The sequence below is a fragment of the Rhodamnia argentea genome, chromosome 3 (genome assembly GCF_020921035.1).
Source record: "Rhodamnia argentea isolate NSW1041297 chromosome 3, ASM2092103v1, whole genome shotgun sequence".
NCBI lineage: Eukaryota > Viridiplantae > Streptophyta > Magnoliopsida > Myrtales > Myrtaceae > Rhodamnia > Rhodamnia argentea.
This window is the reverse complement of record NC_063152.1, coordinates 5,951,342-5,975,366: the sequence shown is the minus strand read 5'-3', so window position 1 is coordinate 5,975,366 and position 24,025 is coordinate 5,951,342. Positions and strand designations below refer to the sequence as shown.

Here is a 24,025-nt window from a genome sequence, read left to right as displayed (position 1 = left end):
CCGCTAGTCTTCTTCTCCCCTGTTATTGCGCGAAGACCACCCCCACCGAAGCACCCTCTCCATCGTTGGCTTGCGACTCCACCGCCGAACGCTTCCGCCTTGCAGCCAACCATCGTCCGACACCACGACCACTCCACCGCCGTCGTACCTCCGCCGTCTGCAGTCCGACGAGCTCGAGGAAGCCCGGCGTCCCCTGCTCTGTTCTGCCCTTTGCTGCAGCCCGCTTCAGGCCGCGCCTCAGGCCACCACCAGCTACCCTGAGCCGTCGTACTCGATCCGCCAGCCACCCCGCCCAGTGCCGTCGCCCGTCGTGGCCGCGAAGCCCAGAGCAACCACGGTTTCCGCCGCCACAGAAGCCAGCAACCCGACGTACCCTGTTTCGGGACCTCCAACCCTGTTTCGCTTCGAACCACTGAACCGCCGCAGCTCAGCTTCCTCCGCCGCTCTCCGACCATCCTCAGCCATCACCCTCAACCTCCCGTCGCCCCTCGAGGCTTGTGGAAGCCAGCTGTCGCCTGTGGAGGCCGCGAACAGCCCGGATCTACCTCCCCTTTTCTGCCCGAGCTTCCTCTGTTTTGCGTCGCGGTTCTGTACAGCCGCGATTTGGCCGCCTCCGGCCATCCGCCGGGGCCGTCGCCGCCACCCAAAGCTCCCCCGGAAACCCCCCCGATCTTGGCCAACCATTCCCCTGACCTTGCACAGCTCAAAACCCCAAAAACAGCCCCCGACGCTCACTGTTATGCTCTGTTTTCCTCTGCCAAGCACTGTTCACGCAGGCCAGCCACTGTTCCAGCAAGCTCCGGCCACCGGCTGCCACCCCTGAGTCCCGTGCCGCTGTCCCGAGGTGTCGCCAAGTCCTCGGGCCATCTTTGTTCAAGTTGGAAGCCCGAAGTTTAATTTGGGCCGCGAGTCGCCGATCGTCATCGCCGGGCCGGGCCGGGCCGAGTTCGTGTCGCTGCCGCTAGAGTTGAGACCGTCCGAGTTATTTTTAATTGTGAGTTAGCCCCTAACTCTTGGTTAGGATGCTAATTGCGTTCGGATTAGTTTAATGAACTAATTAGGGTGTTTAGATAGAGTAATTACGGTCGGGCTAGATAGAAACGTGGTTTATGTTAAATGACCGTAATTAGTTAAGATTAGTCAATTAGCTAGGTAGTCTATAACTAATTGGTGAGTAAAACTGATTGATTTGATTGATTGATCGCAAGCGAGCGATATGTTAGAGACGAGTGCACAATTGGAAATTGAAATTGGAATTAATAATCGACCGGGCGCAATTGGTTAATTGACTTATGAATTGTTGGTTGTGAATGCCAATTTGATTGTTGATTGCCGTGGGGGTCCGATTAGAGGTCAATCGCCCCAAATTGCCTAGTGTGTCGATCGATATAATTGGGCATTCTTGTGATCAAGTATGAGATAAAATTGCACGGTTTTGCACAAAACGGCCTTAGGCCAAGTATTGAACATGCGAGTATGAGCATTCGCCCTAATTTCTAAGAAATGAACTGGCTGGTTGTCGAAGTGCCTGAGTGGTCACATAATGGGATAATTCCGACGATCATTGTCTTCTAGTCAATTGGTCTTGACAATCATTATCTTCCGGTTGCGGGATGCGCGTCGCTCATTGTCTTACGGCTATACGTTTGTCGGTCGTAGCTTGTGATGGGCCGAAACCTTTTTAGGATTCCTGTTAGTACCGTGCCGTGTCGACAATCATTATCTTTTGGTTGGTCGAGTAGAGTCACATGGACTATCAGAAGTATGGGGCGATGCTTGGTCCCGCTAGGAGAGCACCAACCGACTAATGTGCTAGGCCTACGGGTCGGATCTAATAATAAATTACTACGTGTGGTGTCCCGTGCATGCAAGTGTTGTGATGCTTTGCAGTGGGTTGAATTGGTTTGGTTGGTTGATTGTTGAGTCAAGTCCGCATTGCAATATGTGTTGCCTGGAGGGTAAGCTTGCATGTGATTGAAATATCTGCTCTATGCTGATGTGATTGATTGTTAGGATATCTCGAGCGAATCAACGCCTTAGCTGGGCTTAGGCGTTGGCTCACCGACATTAATTTCTCACCCCATCGTGGTTAACAATTTTCAAGCGGTGATGGAGGTCGTGGACGTTAAGGCGAGGATTGTGGTAAGATTTTTGGGAGTAGACGAGGGATTAACCTTACCCGAACTCGTGTCTTTTTTGAGGTCTTAGTGAGCCACCCCGAAGAATGAGGTTGTATATATTTACTGTAGCTCAGTAGGGTTAAGATTTATTTGCTCTGGCTTTTGAATGAAATTGTTTTTGTAAATTGACTGTGTTAATTTTCCTACTGCACTATCCCGTTGTTATTAATTGTCTTGAAGCTACCTGAGACGCTATCATTCATGACTTAAGGCGAGTAAGATAGGGATGTTGCGAGCTCGAGAGTCGGGGCGTGACACTCATTGTGGCCAGCTTCGCTACAGTCGACACTCGCCGCCGCCGACGCCAACCCACTACCTTCGCGAATGGTGAAAGACAGAATGTAGGGATGTAGTGACAACTCAAATTGTGAGGGGTTGGTGTTTGATGATTGTTGAAGGCGTGATGGCGAGGTATCGTCACGACCTCGACCCGGTGAGGATGGATTTAGCTAGGTGAGGACAACCTCACTGGGGCTCATCCTCACTAGGGTGATGCCATCCGAGGCCACCCCGCTTGGGCAAGTGCGAGGCTCGCCCTCGGCTCGTCAAGCTTAGTCGTCCCAGTGCGTGGTGTACTGGCTGCGGTTGGACGGTGGCCGGCCACCTACGATGCGAAAGAGGGAAGGAAAGAAGAACGAAGAAGAAAGAAGAAGGAAAAACAATATACAAATTATTGAAACAAATATTAGAAAATATTTAAAAATGTCCACGTCAACATTAGATGTGCCACGTGGGACGATTGGCTTCCATGTTAATGAATTCTAGCTAAAATCGATTGGACGGACTCAATTGACACAAATACAAAAGGTTTAAGACTAAATTGACATCAATAAAAGGTTTATGACTGAATTTGCATCAATGTAATAGGTTTATGAATTTTTTGACATTTTTCCAAAATGAGATTTGGGGACGATCAAGCGAAATTACTCGATTTTTTCCTTGACCGCAGTTGTGCATCGACGTCGAGAAACCCAAGATCTCGCCCTGTTTCGGCTTCTCTATGAAAAAATAAGTCCGGTCCGATTCCCACCTAGGAAAAAAAAATTTTGTTTTGCCAATCACAATATTCCTTCCCATCCAATAAGGAAGTCGGGAGTTGCTTCCTCCTTCCACAAAAATTGGTGTAGAATTGCTAGCCATGATAGATTGTTAACTCAGAAATAAAAACACTTGCGAATAAAGAGTACCAAGCTCTAATACAAATTGTAGTGGCTAGCGGTATCACGTGGAAGGGATGAATAGGTGATTTCAAAATATTAAAACAATGCGGAATTCGACAGAACAAGTTCATAACTTAGTTTAGAGTCCGATAAAAAATAAGATCCAAGGTGACTTTAGAGTCTGATTGTGCACAATTCTACTATCAAGAATAATAATAATAAACGAGTTTATGGGATAGAGAATTTGCAAACGAAGTTTATAGTAATTCGGTTTAGTTCAAGCCTACATCCACTTCTTCACGCTGACAGCCAATCGGCTAGATTTTACTATTGAATAGCTTAGAGGTTACAACTTGGTGACACTTCTTGAGTTGATAGATAAATCTATCTTACACTCAATCACTTGATTAAGAATCTCCGAGAATGACAGTGTTTTGATCAAGAATGAGTAGTGAACTTTAAAGCTTTCTCTTGAAATTTGGAATTTCATATTCCGGACTCTTGTACTCTCTTCAACTTTGAAGTCTATTTTTATACTCTTCCACATCGATCTAGCCATTGAAAGGTCTTTAGAAGATCACTCTCCAATTAACCCGTTAGACGATATTGTATACAAAGGGTTTCATAGTCCTTGAGAAATAAGATTAGAATCTCCCATTGATTTAATCGCCCATATAATTAAGATCTGGATTTCCATAGATAGAATTATTTGCTTGGTAATAAATCTCTTCTTTCTCAATCCACGTATTTGATAGAGCAAAATGTTTTTTATAATTGGTATGCTCCAAAGATGAATGCAACCTGATTGCTAGCTGTTGTGACAATATAATATCTCTTAACCAGTGTCGGAGGTTTAATCTGAAATACTCCTTGAGAGTCTTAGCTCTTCCCGTGTTAGCGTCTGAGCTTGAGTTACAAGTCTAAAATCCAATATAACCATTCCTCAGCATCTGAATGTATTTAGGACTATGACAAAAAAAAAAGTATTTAGGACAATATATAAAAGAGTGTTTCTATGTATTAACTCAGACTCTAGAGAATATGGATTATTTTATCAAATTCAAAATCAATTAGGATGTTTGCTCAACAATTGAACCAAGCGATATTAAACCTTAGTTATGGAACGTGGATTACATAACTTTTTCACGTGTTGCAACGGTTCACATAGAAGTTACGAGAAGAGACACATGATGAAAATCGGATCCGATTGGAGAATTGAGTGTGACGTGGGTTGGTGTGAACAAAGTTATACTATAATGTGGCATGCCTAAGCTTAAGATGTAGACATATTCGGCCGCAATGTGCGTCTCTTTGATCTCCTTCACTTCTGCGAATCACATGCATTCTCATGTATTTATAGCGACATCCTATGAATCTGGATTTAATCCCAAGCCATTGAAGCCACATAACTCCTCAAAGTTATGCTTGACGTATGTAGTTTTGATGATCCGAAAACCACAACAAGGACAAAGTACAATGCTTAGGGGCACGCTGATTACCCATTTTCTAAGGCTACCATGGGTGCGGGTCGGTCATAGAGGCCTTGCTTTTCGAGAACTAGTTCGATTCGCTTCTTGATCTTTCGGCCTCTGAACTGTAATCCCGTGTGTATGCCGTATCAGATTCGATGGTGCTGTCCGTGGAGAATGCGGGTCTCGACGGCACTTGGAGAGCAACCGAGTGGCTGTTAAGCATGAGGAAAACCGAGTGCATCGTTGGCCGGCTAGCTGCGTTTTCTTCGACACATAGCAGACCAATGTCGATGCACCTTTCAATTTCAGCATTCAAACCAGAAGTTATAGAGGGATCGATGATGTTCGATATTGATCTTTCCCTCCAATTCTTCCTAACCTGCAAACATCTTACAAACATTGAGCAGCTTCTTCTCCGGAACATTATGCGAAATGAGAAGGTATGTTCTTCTACTCACATAGCTTATAAGGTCCTCCATGTCATTGCCCATGCAGTGATTGTTCCTATGACCACTCACAATCTCCAAAACCAGCACTCCGAAACTATATACATCTGACTTGACCGAGAATTTTCCCTTCATCGCATACTCCGGCGCCATATAACCGCTGTGCATCACAATAAGTCCACCATATTAGCTAGTTTGCTTTGTTCTTCTGGTAATCATAAGGTCTAGGAGGTCGTGGCACTTACTATGTCCCCACAATTTGGTTTGTCTGTGCATGAGTTTGGTCCAACTTGAACAGCCTCGCCATACTGAAATCCGATATCTTCGGATTCATGTTTGAGTCCAACAAAATGTTGCTAGCTTTGAGGTCCCGATGGATGATACCAACTTGAGATTCTTCATGTAGGTAAAGCATCCCTCGAGCGATGCCCATTATTATCTTGTGGCGCTTATCCCAGTTGAGATTCGCATGCTTCCGGGGATCTACGCATTTTGGTGGAATCACATTCTATAAGATGTCCATTAAACATGTTGTGAGGATCTTATTTCACAAATGACAACCTGAGAAACATACCGAATATGAACTTATCAAGGCTCGAATTGGGCACAAACTCGTAAATGAGAAGCCGTTCGACTCCTTCCAGACAAAAACCTAGGAGCCTGACCAAGTTTCTATGTTGTTGCTTAGCTACTAACATGATCTCGCTCCTGAATTCAACTTCCCCTTGGCTGGAATTCTGCAACAACCGTTTCACCGCGATTTGCCGTTCGTTGGAGAGCTGACCCTGAAATTTCACCAAAGTATGTCCTTGTGAGTATCGATTGGTACATTGAAGCATTTTGAAGAGTATCCGATTGATGTTATCTTTGACTATTTGGTTGCTTAGATTTCGAATGCAAGAGAGTAAAGGGTGTCCTTTGTTGATTATTACCTTGTAAACAGCACCAAAACCACCTTGTCCAAGCTTCTTGGAATCAGAGAAGTTACCCGTCGCCGCTCTGATAGCGTTGAGATCAAATTTCTGCAATTCCGCCGTGCTAATTTCATGCACAACGTCACCTAGAAAGACAAAAACATGGTCATTCAGGGCGAGCATCATTATCTTTTCATAGTTGTCATAATGAAAGTTTCACAAATTTTTAGTATATATGATTGCTCCTGCAGGCATTACCAATAAACCCTAAACCCTAACTATTATAAAGTTTTTGGCCTAATTGTCGAAATCGATGCAGCTCTTACTACTTTGCTGGTGCAAAAGCATAGTAATTAGTCAACTTCATTATTTTCATGATGTGTTTTAACGTCATGAACAGTTGCTGTTGCAATGCAAAAGGATAAAGACTCGCCTTTAACACTTGGTCTGGGCTGCTTAGGCTCGCCTTCAACACTTGGTCCGGGCTGCTTAGGCTCGCCTTCAACACTTGGTCCGGGCTGCTTCATCTTCCATTTCACTTTCAGGAGCAGGAAACCACCGATGATAAGTAGTGCAGAAACACTTGTGGCGACCGCAATGATCGCAGTCTTCATCGAATTGCTCTTCCCAACTGCAAGAGCAAATGCGCATTATGTTTATGATCATTGCTCACTGATTGCTCAGTAACACGTTGGAGAAATTTTTGAATCTTGTCATCCCACCAGGTTTCGGCTAATAAGATTCGGAATATATCACATTATTCTCTAAATTTTTAATTTTTTGGGGATAATTGGTAGCCCTTTCGACTTCAATTTCAGTACTTTGATGAATTTCTTACGGAAATCAGAGTATTAGAGTAGTTAAATATTAAACCACATTTTCATCTAATAGTTTAAGCTTTTCAAACTGTTGGCACTAGTTTCACAAAATTTCACATGGTATCAAAACAGGAGATTCTGAGTTCAAATCTTCCGGGCCGAATTTGCCTTCCCAAAGAAATATTTGCACGCCTAAGATTTTAGAACACTTGACAGTGGTAGCGAAATGGTTTACAAAAGTAGAGTGGAGCGAGGGACATCCAATGCAAGTTCGCAAATTTTTTTGCAGAGTTATTACACGCTCCCGATGTGCACATACGGAACCAACATATACATGCGGACCACCAACAATGGATTTTCTCATCTTAGAGGAACACCGCAGTCATCACTGGGTCACCATCCCGGGCGGCAGTGGTCGAATCGATGCCCTTCAGTCTTAGGTCGTTCTTTTTAAATCTTTATTTAAAAATTTTATCCCATCCTACCTTATGTTTTAAAAACTTAAAATGTCAAAATATGTTTATTTTTCAGCACTTTGCCAGACCAAAATATAAGATATAATATGATCCCAAAGTCATGCTGATCTAGAAATATGATCCTGCGAAGTGGAGATGACGGCTTTGTGTCCATAGATAATCATGATTTTATATGAATAATCTTGTCTTCGTAGGTGCTTGTTGATTGTTCATTAATGATCCTTGTGGAAGGCCAAGGATCTCGAGGTCTCTGTATGAAGGACTTCCCCTCGAGTCACAATTCACCGAGGGTACACCTCGGTGACCGACATTTCATTAATTGACCACGGCACAGACCCACTGGTGGATTCACCCGACTTGAGCTCCTTCAGCTGTCTCTCGGTGCTCTTCTGGAGGAAGAAGGCCGGTCGTCGCGGCTGTGGAAGCTTGACAGAGTGGCTGCTCAACATAAGGACTATGCTTGGCATGGTGGGTCTATCAGCTGGATCTTCCTGAACACCTAGTAAACCAATGTGGAGGCATCGAATCACTTCATCCATCGAACATGAGTCGCCAATGGATGGATTTAACACGTCGAGCGGTGTTCCAGGTCTCCAATGCTTCCACGCCTGAAGAAAAAATTGTATCAGTGGAGGAATTTCAACTTAATTAGATCCATGCAGCGCAATATATGTCGTAATAGCACAGGTGGAACTCACATAGCTGGCGAGATTTTTGCCCCCGTCTGATTGGAAAGAGCAGCTGCTCTTCTTGCCAGTAATGATTTCGAGGATTAGGACACCAAAACTATAGACATCGGACCTCACCGAGATTTGCCCACGCATTGCATACTCAGGAGACAAGTAACCACTGCAGACGAAAATACACAGACGGCAGCATCCATTATGTAATTATAATCTGATAAAATGATCAACTTGCAAATGAACCACATTCTAATGAATTGAGTCATACTAGAAAAAATTTGAGACTTACAAGGTCCCCACGATTTTATTAGTTTCTGCCCGAGTTTGATCAACTCCGAAAATCCTAGCCATGCCGTAATCTGAAATCTTCTGGTTCATTTCATTGTCCAACAGGACGTTGCTCGGTTTTAGATCATGATGAATGATCCGGAGCCTAGAATCTTCATGCAGATACAACATTCCTCGAGCGATTCCAGATATTATCTTGTAACGCCTTGACCAATCTAACTGCCTTCTCTTATCAGGATCTGCATATTTACACGATTATAAACCAAATATTCTGAGTTGATGAATCCTCAAAGAACTTTCATCATGTTCCCCAGAAGCCAGGGAGAGTTTCAACTCTATGATCATGCTAATCGGGCATACAGTTTCTTCCACATGGAAAATGACATCTGAAGAGTCTATTGTAGTGTGCGACGTACCAAATAGAAAGTAGTCGAGACTTTTGTTCGGCACAAACTCGTAGACAAGTATCTTCTCTTCTCCCTCCAAGCAAAACCCAAGCAGCCGCAAGAGGTTTCGATGTTGAAGCTTCGCAAGCAGAACAACCTCGTTCTTGAATTCTCCTACTCCCTGTCCTGAGCCTTCAGATAGCCTCTTCACAGCTATTTCTTGTCCATTCAGAAGCCGACCCTGAAAAGTTTTTCATTCGCTTGTTTGAGTACAAACGAATTGCTTCCGACCACAACTTCACATAACCAACATTAACAATACCCGGAAAACTTCACCAAATCCGCCCTGACCCAACTTGTTTTGATGAGAGAAATTGTTTGTGGCAGCTTGTATGGTAGCTAAATGGTGTTGCAATGACTCTGCAGTTGTAATTTCACTTCCGCCTACACGTCGAAACAACAGGATATGGTCCCTCACCAAAAGCATAGAACTGTGTATCACACGTCCACAGTTTCGAAATCTTCTCGGACTACAATGCATAAACATGTGCGTAGTTATGTTGTGGCGCCCGAGAAATTCGAAGTTTGTAAATTTGCCTAAATTCAATAAAAAAGGAAGAAATGGAATTTTAGTCGGTGCAAATTTTCGGATCGCAAGGATGAAAGTGACAAATTTTAGACGGTTCCCAAAATGTCGTTCGGTTTCGATTGGGTCTCGAAACCGTGGTCGCCGGGACTTAGGATTTTTAATCCTCATGCTTAAACTTTTCTGGACCGAACCTAGCCCGTGAAATTCCCAATTTTATTTTCCAATTGGTTGAGCCAAAAATCCAATCAGTCCCGATTTATCGAATTACCGAATTGCCCTCCAATAATGCATATAAGACAAGATTTTTTTTAAAATATCTTGTGGACCCCACCTCAGTCAAACCCCAGTCAAATCTGGTCCACCCTCTAGCAGTCCACGTGACTTCTTTTTTTTTTCTCTCTCTCTCTCTCTCTCTGCAGCCCCCCTTCCCCTGTTACTCGCGCGATTTGGCCCCCCACAGAACCGTGCACACCCAACCTCTCCCTTGGTGATATTTCGTGCGGCCACCGACCCAAGACTTCATCTCCGACTACCAGCCTCTTGTGCCGTCACCGCCTCCACCTCCAACCGCCACCCCCGAGCCCCGTGCTACTGTCCCGAGGTGTAGCCAAGTCTTTGGCCCGCCTTTGACCAAATTAGAAGCCCGGAGCTAAGTGGATCGGGCCGCGAGTCGTCGTCGTCGTCGGGCCGAGCCGAGTTCGTGTCGCCGCCGCTCGAGTTGAGACCGCCCGAGCTATTAATTTGGTGAGTTAGCCTCTAACTCTTGGTTAGGACGCTAATTGCGTTCGGAATAGATTAATTAGATTATTAGGTGTTTAGGTAGCTCGATTAGGGCCGGTTTAGGTTAGAAACTTGGTTTAGGTTTAATGGCCCTAATTGGTTAAGTTAGTCTAATTAGTTAGGATTTTATGCCTAATTAGATGAGATTGATTGATTGTATTGATTGATCGCGAGCGAGCGATAGGTTAGAGATGAGTGCGCAATTGGAATTGAAATTGAGATTAATAATCAACTGGCTATAATTGATTAATTGAATTATTGAATTATTGGCCGTGAGTGCCGGTTTGGCTATTGATTGCCGTGGGAGTCCGATTAGAGGTTAATCGCTCCAACTTGCTTGGTCTATCGGTCGATATAAATTGCGCATTCATGTGATCACGTATGAGATAAAATTGCATGTTTTTGCATGAAAACGGCCTTGGGTCAAGTATTTGAACATGCGAGTATGAGCATTCGACCTAAATCCAAGAAAAGAATTGGTTGGTTGTCGAAGTGCCTGAGTGGTCACATAATGGGATAATTCCGACGATCATTGTCTTACGGTCGTTCGGTCCTGGCAATCATTGTCTTACGGTTGCTGGATGTGCGTCAGTCATTATCTTCTAGCCGTACGTTTGCCGGTCGCAGCTTGTGATGGGCCGAAGCCTTTTTAGGATTCCTGTTAGCTCCGGGCCGTGTCGACAATCATTGTCTTCCGGTTGGTCGAGCGGAGTCACATGGACAATCAGACGCCGTCGCCGGAAGTAAGGGATGATGCCTGGTCCCGCCAGGAGAGCATCAACCGACTAGTGTGTTGGACCTACGGGTTGGATCTGATAATAAATGGACTACGTGTGGTGTCCTGTGCATGCAAGTGTTGTGATGCTTTGTAGTGGTGAATTGATTTGGTTGGTTGATTATTGAGTCGAGTCCGCATTGCATTTTGTGTGGCATGGAGGGTAAGTTTGCTTGTGATTGAAATAATTGTTCTATGTTTGTCGCGACCTAAAAATTAATTTAGGTTAATGTATTATTAGGTTAATTAGATGAATTAACTAACCTAATACGGACTCTCCCAAGCCCTACCAATTCGCAACTTAGGTTTGATTTTTAATTTAGGAGCCGCCACTAATCTTTTTGGTAGGTAGATTAGATACCTAAAAAAGTACGGAGAATACTTTATTTTCCGCTAACCAGAGGTTTAGGGTTCGGGGACTTCGTTATGTTAATTTTTAATTAACACCCTTCAGTACCAAATTTCATGAAAATGCCTTTCCGATTGATGATTTGTGATTTTGATTTCCCTTTTTTATTTTCGAATTTTCCCTTTTTTTTACTTTTTCGAATTTTTGAATTGAAACAAATGAATTTGAACAAAACTAAACAAAAATGCCCATAATATATCTTTAAATCCGATTTTCCGATAAATCTTCTCATTCCCGAAGATCCGGGCCGAGCTAGATTTTATCCGCTCCCTCGAAGATTCGAGCCAATATGCGGATAATATATAGAAATACAACATCCCTTCTCGCCAAAGGGCAGAATACGAATTTCTATATTTAAATCACCATCCCATTCCACGAGATCGTGGCTAAGGCGTGTGCTTTAATTTTCCGGGGACTAGGCACCGGGGAGCATACATTATAGGCAGTTTTGTTTAAAGATGTGCAAATATTTATTGAATTTTTAAAACCCTTAAGGGATTTGAGGTTCTAAAGGAGATAAGCTCCTATCCACAAAGGATATTAACATCTTTTAAAATTAGGAAAGTTATATTAAGATTTGCAATGAATATCTTGATAATTATCCCAATTCAAAAAGATATGCTCAATATTTCAGAAGACCTTAAGATTGATCGTAGATATACTTAAATTTTGAGAAAATGCAAATATCTTATCAAATATGATCAAGATCAAGATTCCTCAAAATAAAACTACAACAAGATATGCCACGAATTCAAAAAAGATAAACATGACATCTCAAGATTTATTCAGAAACTTCAAACATGCATGATTAAGCAACAATCTTTCTTGTAGATATGCTCGAATAATTCAAATAAATCAAATTAGGAAAACAAGATAATCTTAACATTCAAGGGATAGAATTTTACCTTATCATGCGATTGCGATTTCTTAATTCGAACTTTGTTCAAGGATTGCGCACCCAAATCGAAAAGGAGGCCAATCGGCTAGGGTTCTCGCACGCCTAGGAGCTTTGTTAAGGCTTGATTCGCAGTAGCGATTTTGAACTCTTTTCCAAGCTAAAAATTCTGCATTTTACGTTGAATGCTGGTCAACCGTAAAGGGACATGTGAGCAAGTGGAATACTGGGACCACCATTAATCAGACTTCGATTTGCTTTGACCACCGGGTGATCCCAAATTGGATCGGACTTATTGGGAACAACTCAAGCCTGCACTGATATTAATGAAAATGGTCGCTGGCAATCGGAGGTACCGACAACGCCAAGGACCGCAGAACAACTTGAATAAACCAAACAGGACATTGTTAGGGAGAGGCAATTGAACAACAAGAAATTGGTGGTGGTGCTCGGCTGATGGGTGTTCTCAAGTTCGGATCTGCCAAAATACTGCAACGTCTTCAAGGGAGTCCACTGGTCTTAGATTCTGAAGCTTGACTTTATGTGCGTACCACTGGAGGGATTGCAAGGAAGTACACCGTGAAGCCAAAACTAGTCGTGGTGTGAGAACTCACTTTAAAGACCGCAAACAAAGACACCCAGCAAACGAGATGCAATCTCGAATTTTTATGAATTGTTGGTGTCGTTGGCAATATAAGGAGCAACGGTTAGAGAGGGCTTCGACAGGGTGTCCACGAGCGGTGCGCGGAAATCGGCCAGAACAGGAGCTACGCGCCGATGCGTTGGCCGAGAACTTGCAAAAATCGCCTGGAGCTTGAGGGCACGACCGCTGATTCCGTCGTGGTGGTTGCGCGACACGTTGGGTAATATCGGGCAATAACTAGAGCAACGGTGATTAGTCAATAACCGGGATGTTGTTGCCCGTGGAGGAATAAATCACCGTCGGGTGAAATTGTTGGGACGATCACTGGGCTGCAGTAGACTCGCTCAATGAGCACGAAGAAAGATGGGCTGATATTGATTCTCCCTTCGTGTCAACCCATGGAGGAGGAAGCAAAGAACTTCGTTCTTTTTTGTCTTTTCTCTCCGCAACTCCTCTTACGTTCTCCCTCTCACCGTCTCTGCCGTGTGTTCTAATATTGAATTTGGCCCCCCTCAACCCTAGGCATAACACTTGTATTTATAGATAAAAGTGTTCCAAATCAAATGCCTAAAGTTTCTTAATTTTTGTAAAATAAACCCGGGCTCAAAATATAACTTGAATTAAGTCCCGAAGGGTGTAATTCCTACATAAATTTATCCTTAAATGAGTAAAAATTTTGGTCTAGCCCTATAGATGGGCTAGTCGAATTTTCATGTCAATGTGAGCTTAATTAGGCTTTTCCAAATAATTAGCATTTTAGATAAAGCCTTTTTCTAAAAATATAAGCTCCAAAATTGTTTTAAATTTTCCGGCACATATGTCCATGAATTGCTAGAAAATTTGCCCATCAATTTAAGTCCAAATCGCCTGACAAATTAAGCTCGATCTCGCACCGCCGATCCAGATAAATGCAGATGCAATGCATGAATGAAAAATGACTTAATTATTCTTGTCTAGAACTAAAAGATTAGCTCTAATTTTCTATGCAAAAATGATTGAAAAGTTTAGTCAAAATTTAGGTGTCAACAATGTTGACGTGATAATTATTAGGGCGTTTGAGCGAATCAACGTCCTAACCGGGCTTAGGCGTTGGCTCACCGAGATTAATTTCTCACCCCGTTGTGGTTAACAATTTTCAGGCATGCTGAAGGCCATGGACGTTGAACCAAGAGAATTGTGGTAGGATTTTTGGGAGTAGACGAAGGATTAACCTTACCCGACCTTATGTCTTTTGAGGTCCTAGTGAGCCGCTCCGAAGAATGGGATTGTACATATTTACCGTAGCTCGGTAGGGTTAAGATTCGTCTGCTCTGGCTGTTGAATGAAGTTATGTTTTTTTTTAATTGATTGTGTTAATTTTCCTGCTATACTATCCTGCTGTTTTTATTGTTTGGGAGATTTGCACGTTCCGCATGCGCCGAAATTTTCGTAGGTCGATAGCCTACCTAGGGACGCTATCATTCATGACCTAAGGTGAGTAAGGTAGGGATGTCGCAAGCTTGAGAGTCGGGACGTGACATATGTACCGCCTTCTGCTTTGACTACTTCATATGTCTTTGTTGTTATACTCCATGGTGAACAGCAAGCGCCAAAGAGAAGTATGACAGCAACGCCAACCCGAACAGCCACGGCAACGATTATTGTGGTAGATTTATTGCTTTTGCCTGCATATGTGCAACCATATCACAGGGGTGCATGATATTTTAGTAATTTGAATTGCTAATTAGCTGCCACAGCTAGAAGCTAATTTGAAAAAACAGATATTACAGACTCATTCAAGTAAGTGATTCTACTATCTTTTTCCACTCAAATCATGCTCTTTAAGCTCTTCAGGCATGAGATTTCATTTTCTCACTATGTCTTTTTCCCTTTTATAATTCTTATATTGTAGGAGTGCAACCATTCTTGATTTCGTATTAGTGATTAATTAGACCAAACACGAGCTTCAAAGGCTAAGGGCAAGCATGGCAACACTTCTATTGTGGATATCAACTTCTGGCCAAATTTTGATTTTTGTACTTCTGGAGTGAAGTGGCTCCAAAATTGCTTTCGGAGCCAAAAAAAAAAAAAAAAAACTTCAAAAGTAGAAAAATTGATATTTGCTCCAGAAGTTACGTTACCAAACAAATTTCTACACCAAAAGTGTTGTCATGCGTGCCCTAAACATCTGAATCCAATAGTCTACTATCAATGGTTTTCTTGTGAAAGTTCTCTAGATAATCTTAATCTCAGAAGTGATGTTAGAATCTTCCATGTTTAACTGGTTTGAGATTGAGACAACTGGCTGATCCACTTAGGAAAGTTTGCACCTAAAATTGCACCTCATCTTGACTTTCTGGGACGGAAGACTTCAACGAAGCATTAAAGGTCAAAAAAACATAAATGAGAAATCACCACTCTTTGAAAAGAAAAAGAATGAGAGAATGTGAAATATGTACGAAACCATTTGAGACATCATTTGCTACTTGCTAGGCAAAGGCAACAAACCAACAAAAAGGAAAAATCTAGAGATCAACTATACAACACAAAAAGAACATGCGGCCCGTACCTATGACTGGATATTCATAAAGATCTTAGTTGTTAAGTATACTTTACAAACAAAAATATTTTGACTTCCGAAACACCGATCACATAAATGGGAATTTGCCACCATAAGAATTGTGGGGTCACTGTGAGAGCAACAGCATGTTACGAGCTACAAATTCTTAAAAGAGTGGATCTCACTATAATGTATAATTATTCTTTTTATTTTTATTTTTTATGGCCCAGAATAAACGGTTATTCTCATAGTAGATTAAGAACTGTCACTTAATCATTTTCCTACATAAAATATGGAAAAAAAAATAGTGAATCTAAAATTAAGAACTTTGTGTTATTTGATTACTAAGCAAGTTCTTAGGGACATTTTTTTTATTATTAAATGTTATACATGCTTCAATAAAGAAAACTCCCTCAAAGTTCAAAACCACCAGATACACCCTTATTCGCCCCAAAAATATGGGATGTGATCATATAACAATTTTTTGGGTGACTGTTATATTAACATCTATTTTGAGCCACAAAAAATTAATAATAATTATTTATAAATTATTGTGGGGCCCACTTTTTTAAGAATTTGTGGTTCACACAGCCATACAAGTGTTGTTATGCCAGTAAAGTCCCGAAAAAAAATTATAGAAAGCATACCCGGATAGATATTTATGGGCTAGGACATCAAAAAACACAAGCCTAGATGGACATAATTCATCACCGGAATCAATGAGCAAAGATCAACAGATCAATTCCCAGAAGCTATAAAAGGGAAAAACTAGTAATCCACAATCCTAAACTATCAAGGGGCAAACGTATCCAGGTTGAGCTTTCATGGCTAAATCCATTTCCTTGATTCAATCAAGTACGTACCTTTGGGTCTGTTCAACGGAGCAGGAGGAGGAGAAGGAAGCTGGGGCGCCGGAAGCACAGCTGCCGCCACGGCTGAGGCATTATAAAAAGGGTACAGCTCGAACCTCACCCCGCAGCTCGGAGTGAACGACCTGCCGCCTCCCTTCCCCTGAGGTAGATTCGCGATCGGCCCGGAGGCATGTGTTGCAGTCCGACCCCGTCAAGTCCAGCGTGCACTGCGCGAGCGTGTACAGCTTCTGCGAGCTCGTGAAGTTCGCCTCCACGACCGCAAACTTCTTCCCCGACTCGCTCCCCGAAGCCCTCTCCGCCACGTAGTTCATGGTCTCACCTAGCAGCTGCACGAACCGATTTGGGTCGGCGACGTTCCCGGCATCCGGCATCACGTCGCCAGGTACGATCTCCAGCACCGAGAAAATAGACTGGTCCGAGTACTTCAACATGCACTCGTCGTACCAGATCGTGGAGACCCTCCTGCCGGGGCATCGCTTGACGATGTCTTTTATTCCGCTGGCCACGCAATCGCTGCAGATGGCGGTGCTGATGTCGCCGCGGCAGAGGAAGAGCCCGTAGACATGGCCAGGAGCGTCCTTTCTGGCGGTGCCGTTGGCGAAGCCGCCGGCGTTGTTGGCAACGGCGTAGGAGAGGTTATCGAGGAGGGTGTTGAGGTTGGATTGGTAGGTGGAGTTGGGAGCGAAGAGCGTGGTGTTTGGGCAGTCGTGCAATAGATAATTAGGTGCGGCTTCTACAGTACGGCTGTGATTGCTGAGAAGATTGAGAAAGAAGAAGAGGGCGAGGGAGAAGTTGAAGCGAAAATTCATGATAGTCTGACGATCTTTTTTTGCTTGCGGAACTGAGCACAGAATTATAAAAAGAAGAAGATAATGTTCAGTTGTCTCGGGAAAGAGTCGGAAAAATGTTACAGGTAAGTAATAGTATTAGCACAACGACCCCAAAAAAAAGAAGAAGTAAAAGTATTAGTGACGGGACTGTAAAGATGCGTTCGTTTCGCGAAAAATGAGCAATTTAAAAAATACTTTTCGAAAAATAATTACTTATATCGTTTAGAAAAATTAGTCAACGAAAAATGTTTTCAGCATAGATAATAATTTATAAGCGCAAATGATAATCATTTTGTTTCCGGAATCAATTATAGGTCAGAAATGAATTAATTTTTCTATTCCTAGTTTATGGTCGAGTTTCTGAGCTACTAAATGTGTTTGATAACAATACAAAATTTCTGTTCCCGAAACAGAACTTTGTTTGATAACAACATCAAATTTTTAGGGTTGCCAAGGATTGTCGGACGGTGACCGGCAAACGAGAGGACCGACGAACCTGTGATGGATGATCGGGGGATGGGTGGAATGACAGACGGCGGAAGGGTAGGCGGACGGCAAACCGGTGGACAACGAACCAACGGACGGGCGGATGGCGACCGGAGAACCACAGATTGGTGGGTCAACAGACAGGTCTACAACGATTGAGACGCAAGAGAGAAAGAGTGAGCAATGAGAAGGATTCTTATTTATCACATCTGCTTCCGAAAACAGAGAACCCAAAAGGTTTAACTTATCATTTTTGCGCCAAATTTATTTCCGGAACAAATTTATGTTCCGGAAATAGAAAAATAAAATTGAGTTATGAAACGAATTTATATTCCAAACCTGTTCTAGAAATAGATTTGGAATAGAAATAGAGAAACGGAATGGTTATCATTCATGCCCTAGCCATGAAGTATAAGCCTACCTACCATCCATACCAAAATAAATGAAGTTTTCCGCAAAAACCTGCTAGTAGAGGAAGACCTCCTACAGATAAAAGACACAGGGCTAGGGAAAAAGCCAAAAAAGGATCTTTCATGTATAATCATAGATAATCTCGAATGTTATCTGTTTCGATACATCGACCAAATAATACAATTCAAGAAAAAGTTACTAGATTCATCGAGATATAGAACAACATATAAGTTATCATGCTCGCATATCCATCATTTGAGTCTCTAATAATTATTCCGATAATTTCATACCCGATTTGACCTATGGATGAATATGCAAGTATAAGTAAAAGAATTTCATTCTTCTATTTTTGTAAGAAGTATAAGCGGTTATTTTTCTTATTTTTCGAGAAACGAACGCGCCTAACATACTCGAAATTGTACTAAAGCTTTGTAGCTCGGTGAGATGACGAATTTGTGGCCCAAAAAATTCGTGAGATAAGGGTTTTAATTGCAAAGGGAAAGAAGTGACACTGTAAATTGAATAATTGACTTTTTTAATTACTTAAATAGAAAATTATCCAAAAAATGTAAAAAGAAAATCTTAAACATATTGCTCTTTTTCCAATTCAATTCTAAATATTTAAATTTTTTCAATTCAATAATAAATTTTTAGTATTTGTATCAATTTAGTCCTAAATCTTTTGTATTTGTGTCAATTCAGTCCATCCGTCCAACTTTGACCGACCGGCACTGCCGTGGATAATTTTTAATAATATTTTTAAATTTATTTCAAATTAATTTATTTTTTATTTTTATTTTTTATTTTTTCATTTTCTTTCTTCTTCCTCGAGCTAGTCACGGGCAACTTGCCTACCTTAGACAAGGCTCGACCCCACCGATCACTGACGGTCACGCCTCGCCCAATCGCTGAGATCAAACGTAGTTGGTTTGAATTAAGTCCTAAGCTCCAATCACTGTCTGTCTGTTGATTCATCAACTTTAAAGCAAATACCTCAGCATTAATGGCCTACACGGAAAACTTTTGCCTGGGAAAAGCTGAGGGAACAAGCCAAGAAATTTCCTGGCCTAAATCTGGCTCGAGCGAGGCTGTAAACGGATGTATGTCCTTACATAAACGACCATCGTTGAAACCCTAGTCATTTCAGCTAATTATTTCTTTGGACAAGGAAGAACTTACATTTCTTAAACAGCCTACCATGCCTAGTGGATCAAAACATGATTGGCCTCAAAGGGCAGACGCTTTGTACCTTTACATGTACAGGACAAAGGTGTTTGCTCATTGTTCATTATTGATCTCAGTGGAATCCCAAGGACCTTATGATCAAGGTCTCTGTGAGACTATCCTGAAGAAAGATTTCCGATCACTTCACGGTTCACCGGGGGTAAACTTCGCTGACCGACATCTCATTGGTCGACAACGGCATAGACCTGGTGGCGGATTGGTCCGATTCGAGGTCTTTCATGGGTCTGTCGGTCCTGCTCCGGAGGAAGAAGGCTGGCTGCTGGGGCAGCGCGAGAGAAACGGAGTAGCTGTTCAACATAAGGACTATGTTTGCCATTGTGGGTCTATCCATTGGATCTTCCTGAACACATAGTAAACCAATGTGGAGGCATCTAAGAACTTCATTCCTCGAATATGAGTCGCTAATGGCTGGATCCAACACCTCCAACGGCGTGCTGTCTCTCCAATTTTTCCAGGCCTGAAAGACAGTTCATTCGGAGAAAATTTTTCAGTACGTCGAATCTGCTTTGTTCAACAGTTTTCTCATCAGTTATAGCCGATTTCTGCAACTTACGTAGCTAGCGAGATCTTCGCCCCGATCTGCTTGGTAGAAGAAACTGTTCTTCTTACCACTAATGAGCTCAAGAAGTAGGACGCCGAAACTATAGACATCGGACTTCACGGAGAACTTCCCGTGCATCACATACTCAGGTGACATGTAACCACTGCAAACCAAAGTACATCAGCAATACAAGTATACATAAGCATAAGAAGTAGAGAACAAAGCATATCAATACTTACAAAGTCCCCACAATTTTGTTCGTGTTCGCCTGTGTTTGATCGACTCCGAAAATCCTTGCCATGCCGAAATCTGAAATCTTCGGGTTCATTTCACCATCCAACAAGATGTTGCTCGCTTTCAGATCGCGGTGAATGATCCGAAGCCGAGAGTCCTCATGTAAGTAGAGCATTCCTCGAGCAATCCCGTATATTATTTTGTAACGTATCGGCCAATCCAATTGCCTGCTCTTCTCAGGATCTGCGTGTATGCATAATTCCAATGCCGGTACCTTTGCTTAACAAATCCTCTTGAATATAATTTATGCAAGGAACTAGCTTTAGGTTCCAAAAGCTAGGATATATTGAAGCACAACGTACCAAATAAAAAGGAGTCGAGGCTTTTGTTCGGCACAAACTCGTAGACAAGCAGTTTTTCTTCACCCTCCAAGCAGAACCCAAGCAGCCGGGCGAGGTTTCGATGCTGAAGCTTCGCCACCAGTACGACCTCGTTCTTGAATTCTCCGGCACCTTGTCCCGAGCCTTGAGATAGTCTCTTCACGGCGATCTGTTGTCCATTAGGGAGCCTACCCTGGAAAGGTTAGCATTTTGATGTCTAAGTACACATGAATAGCTCCTGATCAAATCTTCTAAGTTACCAAATCAGAGATCTTCAAATCTTTACATTTTGATTTCTTTCAAGTACACACTTAAGCCATTCTCAGTCTAGTTTCTAACTAATCATACCTGGAAAACTTCACCAAATCCGCCCTCGCCCAACTTGTTTTGATGAGAGAAGTTGTCCGTGGCGGCTTGTATGGTGGCCAAATCGTACTGCAAGGACTCGATGTTTGTAATGTCGTCTACGCCTGCACGACGAAACAACACAAGATGGTGATTTCAGCAAAAGCATAGTACAGTACATCCCGCGTATACGGTTTCTTTGCCCCATCCAAGTATATGGCACCAGATACGTATTTCATACCGCTTTCATCTCCTTGGGCGACTTCGTAAGTCTTGGCCGCTTTCCTCCACCTGAAACAACAAGCGAGGAAGAGAAGCACCACGGCTACGCCAACAGGAACAGCGACGGCGATGATTATCACAGTAGTTTTATTGCTTTTGCCTACAATGGACAACCATATCTCAACAGCATCAGTTCTATGTGTTACTGTGTACGAGATTAAAAACTGGAATTGCTACCATTAGCCAAGAGACGAACAAACAGGGTACGCTTAAAGAGCAAATGTCCAGAAGAAATTAAGCTGTAATCCAAAACTGTCCATATCTCAAGATGATTCCATTCTTTCCTAATTCCTATGTGGGCAAATCACCAATTCAATCCTAAACCTATTATGTGAATGTCAATTTAATCGTAAAATTTTTAATTTTGCCGATTTAGTCACGAGCATTTGTCTGGCAAAAGTGAGGTGACCGAATTTTAGCCGACCGGCTAAAAGATTGAAAGAGGAAAGAGGGAAAGGAGGGTTCATTCGATATCGAGAAGTAGCATCGAAGGGAGAAAATGCAAAATTGACAAGGAAAACGGCGTTTTTTGGGAAAAAAGCCGGGCCAAACCGCCTACGGCTGTTTGCCAATGGATTCGTCTCGAAAAATTATGTGAAATAAAAAAAAATCGTCTCAAATGGACGCCCGAGCGATGAGATATGCTCTTCCAAAGTTTTGCCATTTCTTTACTCGTTTCCACTTTTTTGCTGCGGTTTTTAATCTTTTCATGCGGTTTTTAACTCTTTTCTTGCGGTTTCCCATCTATAAATATTTACATTAATTATTGCTAATAATGTTATAAATATAAGCTTCACAAGAAAAAAAATTATAAATAAAATAAACATTCTAAGTATCAATAATTAAAAAAAATACGAAATTTACAAAAAAAAAAAAAAACACAGGCGGGCCCGGTGGCTGCCTTGCTCGGCAGTTGGGCTGCTGAGCGGGCCTCGCTCGGTAACCCAACCGCCGAACGAGGCCCAAATCTAGAAATATTTATTTTTAAAAAATATTTTTGTAAATATATATTTTTTTAAATTATTTTGGAAAAAAACCCTCTTTTTTCCTTAAAATATTGACCAACCGATACCTTCTTTTTCGCCAAAAAGCATTTACTCAATAAAAAATACATAATCTACTGAGCCTACATCAATATAAAAAAAATCTATGGTTTATAGAGCATGTAGATTTAGCGAAGAATTGATTGTGTGAACCTCACGCGAAACCCGCACAATTTTATAGAAAAAAAAAAAAATTCCAAACACCGTGTGCTTAAGTCCTGAGCAAGAGCCAACATACCTGGCGGTGGAGGCAGCACATCTGCCGCCTGCGATGGGGATGGCGATGGCGGCGACGGGAGTTGCACACTGACCGGGTCGAAGAACTGATGATTGGTCTCGTACAGAATCAGGCAACTTGGCACCATGAACCGTCCTCCTGTGTACCTGTCACAGCAATCCCTGATCGTCTGGACGCCTAACAATAGGCAGTCTCCGCATTGCTGCTCCGTTAAGTCCGGTGTGCACTGTGTCAACGCGTAGATCATGTCAGTCCCCGCTGATCCGTTCCCCGACGCGTACTTTCTCAGCGAGCCTCCACCCGCCGCCTCGGGCCACAGACTGTTCAGGAGCTTCCTCATCGCGGCACCGTATGTGTCCGGGCTCGAGACGTTGTCGGTGGTTCTCGCCACGTAAGTGGGTTCTTTGGCGACTGCGCCGAAGAACAAGGCGTTCGAGTACCGGATGATGCAATTCCCGGTATAGAGGAGTGCCTCCTCCTGGAGGGGGCAGAGCTGGCGGATGTCGGACGCCAAGCCATCGAGGCAGGCTCGGCAGCTCTCGGCGGTCAAGTCACCGCGGCAGAGGCCGAAGACGTAGAGGGTTTGGGAGGCGCCAGAGACGGCGGCAGAGGCGTTGAAGAAGCCGTAGGAGAGGGACGAGGAGTTGGTGGTGGAGATGGAGGAGAGGAGGGCGGTGAGGGTGGCTTGGTAGGTGCTGTTGGCGGTGAAGTTGCCGGTGGAACCGCAGTAGGTGGCTGGGAATTGGGCGTTTATGCCGGAAGCGAACATTAGAAGAAGCAACAGCAGGAGAGTTGGAGGATCCATTTTTTTTTTTTTGGTGTTCGGGTCACTCTTTGATAGATAATATGAATTCCCTTATCGATAGAGTGCAAAACAAAATATATTGAATCATTTTATAAAGGGGGGCCGCAATGGTTGACCCGCCAGGCACGGCACATTATTTAGTTTGATTGCACATTGTCTTATAAGACATTTGAAAAATCCTTTGTATTTTCCCGGTTAGATCGACATTTTACTTTAATGTTTAAAAGTCGTAAAGACCTTGAGTTGAGTTTTAAATTGACATTGATATAAGAATACGCTGGAGAATGGAAGGTTAGAACCATCATCCCCCTCACTAATTTTGGCCTAAAAGTTCCATTATTGGGTTGGGAGGATTCAAAAAGGGTGGCCAAAAGACCATTCTTAAAGAGTATTGTCATACCAAATGAGGAAACTTAGAGCGCGTATGGTAACACTTCTGCTCTCTAAATCAGATTTTAATGAGAAATTGAGTTTTCAACTTCTGAAGAGAAGTAATTTTTTTTTTAAAACTTTTTCAAGTGACTTCAAAACTACTTCTGGAGTAAAAAAAAAAAAGCTCAAGAAGTAGTAAAAATGAAATTGCATAATTAAACGGACTTTTATTCTAAAAGCTCTTGATACTAAATAAATTTTTGCTCTCAGGAAATATGAAAATCGCACGACTCATTAATACTTCAGCTAAAGAAAAAAAAAAAAACACAAACCAAGTCAATCCGGATTACCAAACTTTTGCAGAGTTTTTGCAGAGTTTCTGCAGAGTTGCCGTGTTTCTGAAAAAGAATTTGACTTCTTTTACTGCCTGTCTGTCTTTTGCCGAGCATAATAAGACGACCGGCCAGAAATCCGGGTCTCGAGGAAGC

General features: G+C 42.6%; 3 protein-coding genes and 1 pseudogene across 8 annotated transcripts in view; all 4 read right to left on the bottom strand.

Moving 5' to 3' along the window:
* Nucleotides 1–24,025, bottom strand: part of LOC115727874 (cysteine-rich receptor-like protein kinase 44) — a 268,503-nt gene that overhangs the window by 75,531 nt on the left and 168,947 nt on the right. Inside the window, exon 1 of one of the 6 annotated variants that reach the window (XM_048276949.1) lies at nt 6,191–6,417. The exons of the other annotated variants lie outside the window; for them this stretch is intronic. Within the exon in view, the coding sequence (XP_048132906.1) occupies nt 6,191–6,358 (168 nt within the window). The 5' untranslated portion in view covers nt 6,359–6,417. Of the gene's footprint in view, nt 1–6,190; nt 6,418–24,025 lie in introns of those variants that run through there. 6 annotated transcript variants of the gene reach the window in all.
* Nucleotides 1–24,025, bottom strand: part of LOC115733802 (cysteine-rich receptor-like protein kinase 29) — a gene marked incomplete at its 5' end in the record, with an annotated part of 226,285 nt that overhangs the window by 45,723 nt on the left and 156,537 nt on the right. The window lies entirely within an intron of this gene.
* Nucleotides 7,555–17,225, bottom strand: LOC115733997 (annotated as a pseudogene).
* Nucleotides 19,231–23,180, bottom strand: LOC115729644 (cysteine-rich receptor-like protein kinase 44). Its single transcript, XM_048276968.1, has 7 exons — nt 22,361–23,180; nt 21,039–21,179; nt 20,801–20,922; nt 20,435–20,645; nt 20,078–20,315; nt 19,851–20,001; nt 19,231–19,754 (listed from the first exon to the last, which is right to left on the bottom strand). Exons 1-7 carry the CDS (start codon nt 23,163–23,165, stop codon nt 19,428–19,430), a joined length of 1,995 nt encoding a protein of 664 aa, XP_048132925.1. The 5' UTR covers nt 23,166–23,180; the 3' UTR covers nt 19,231–19,427.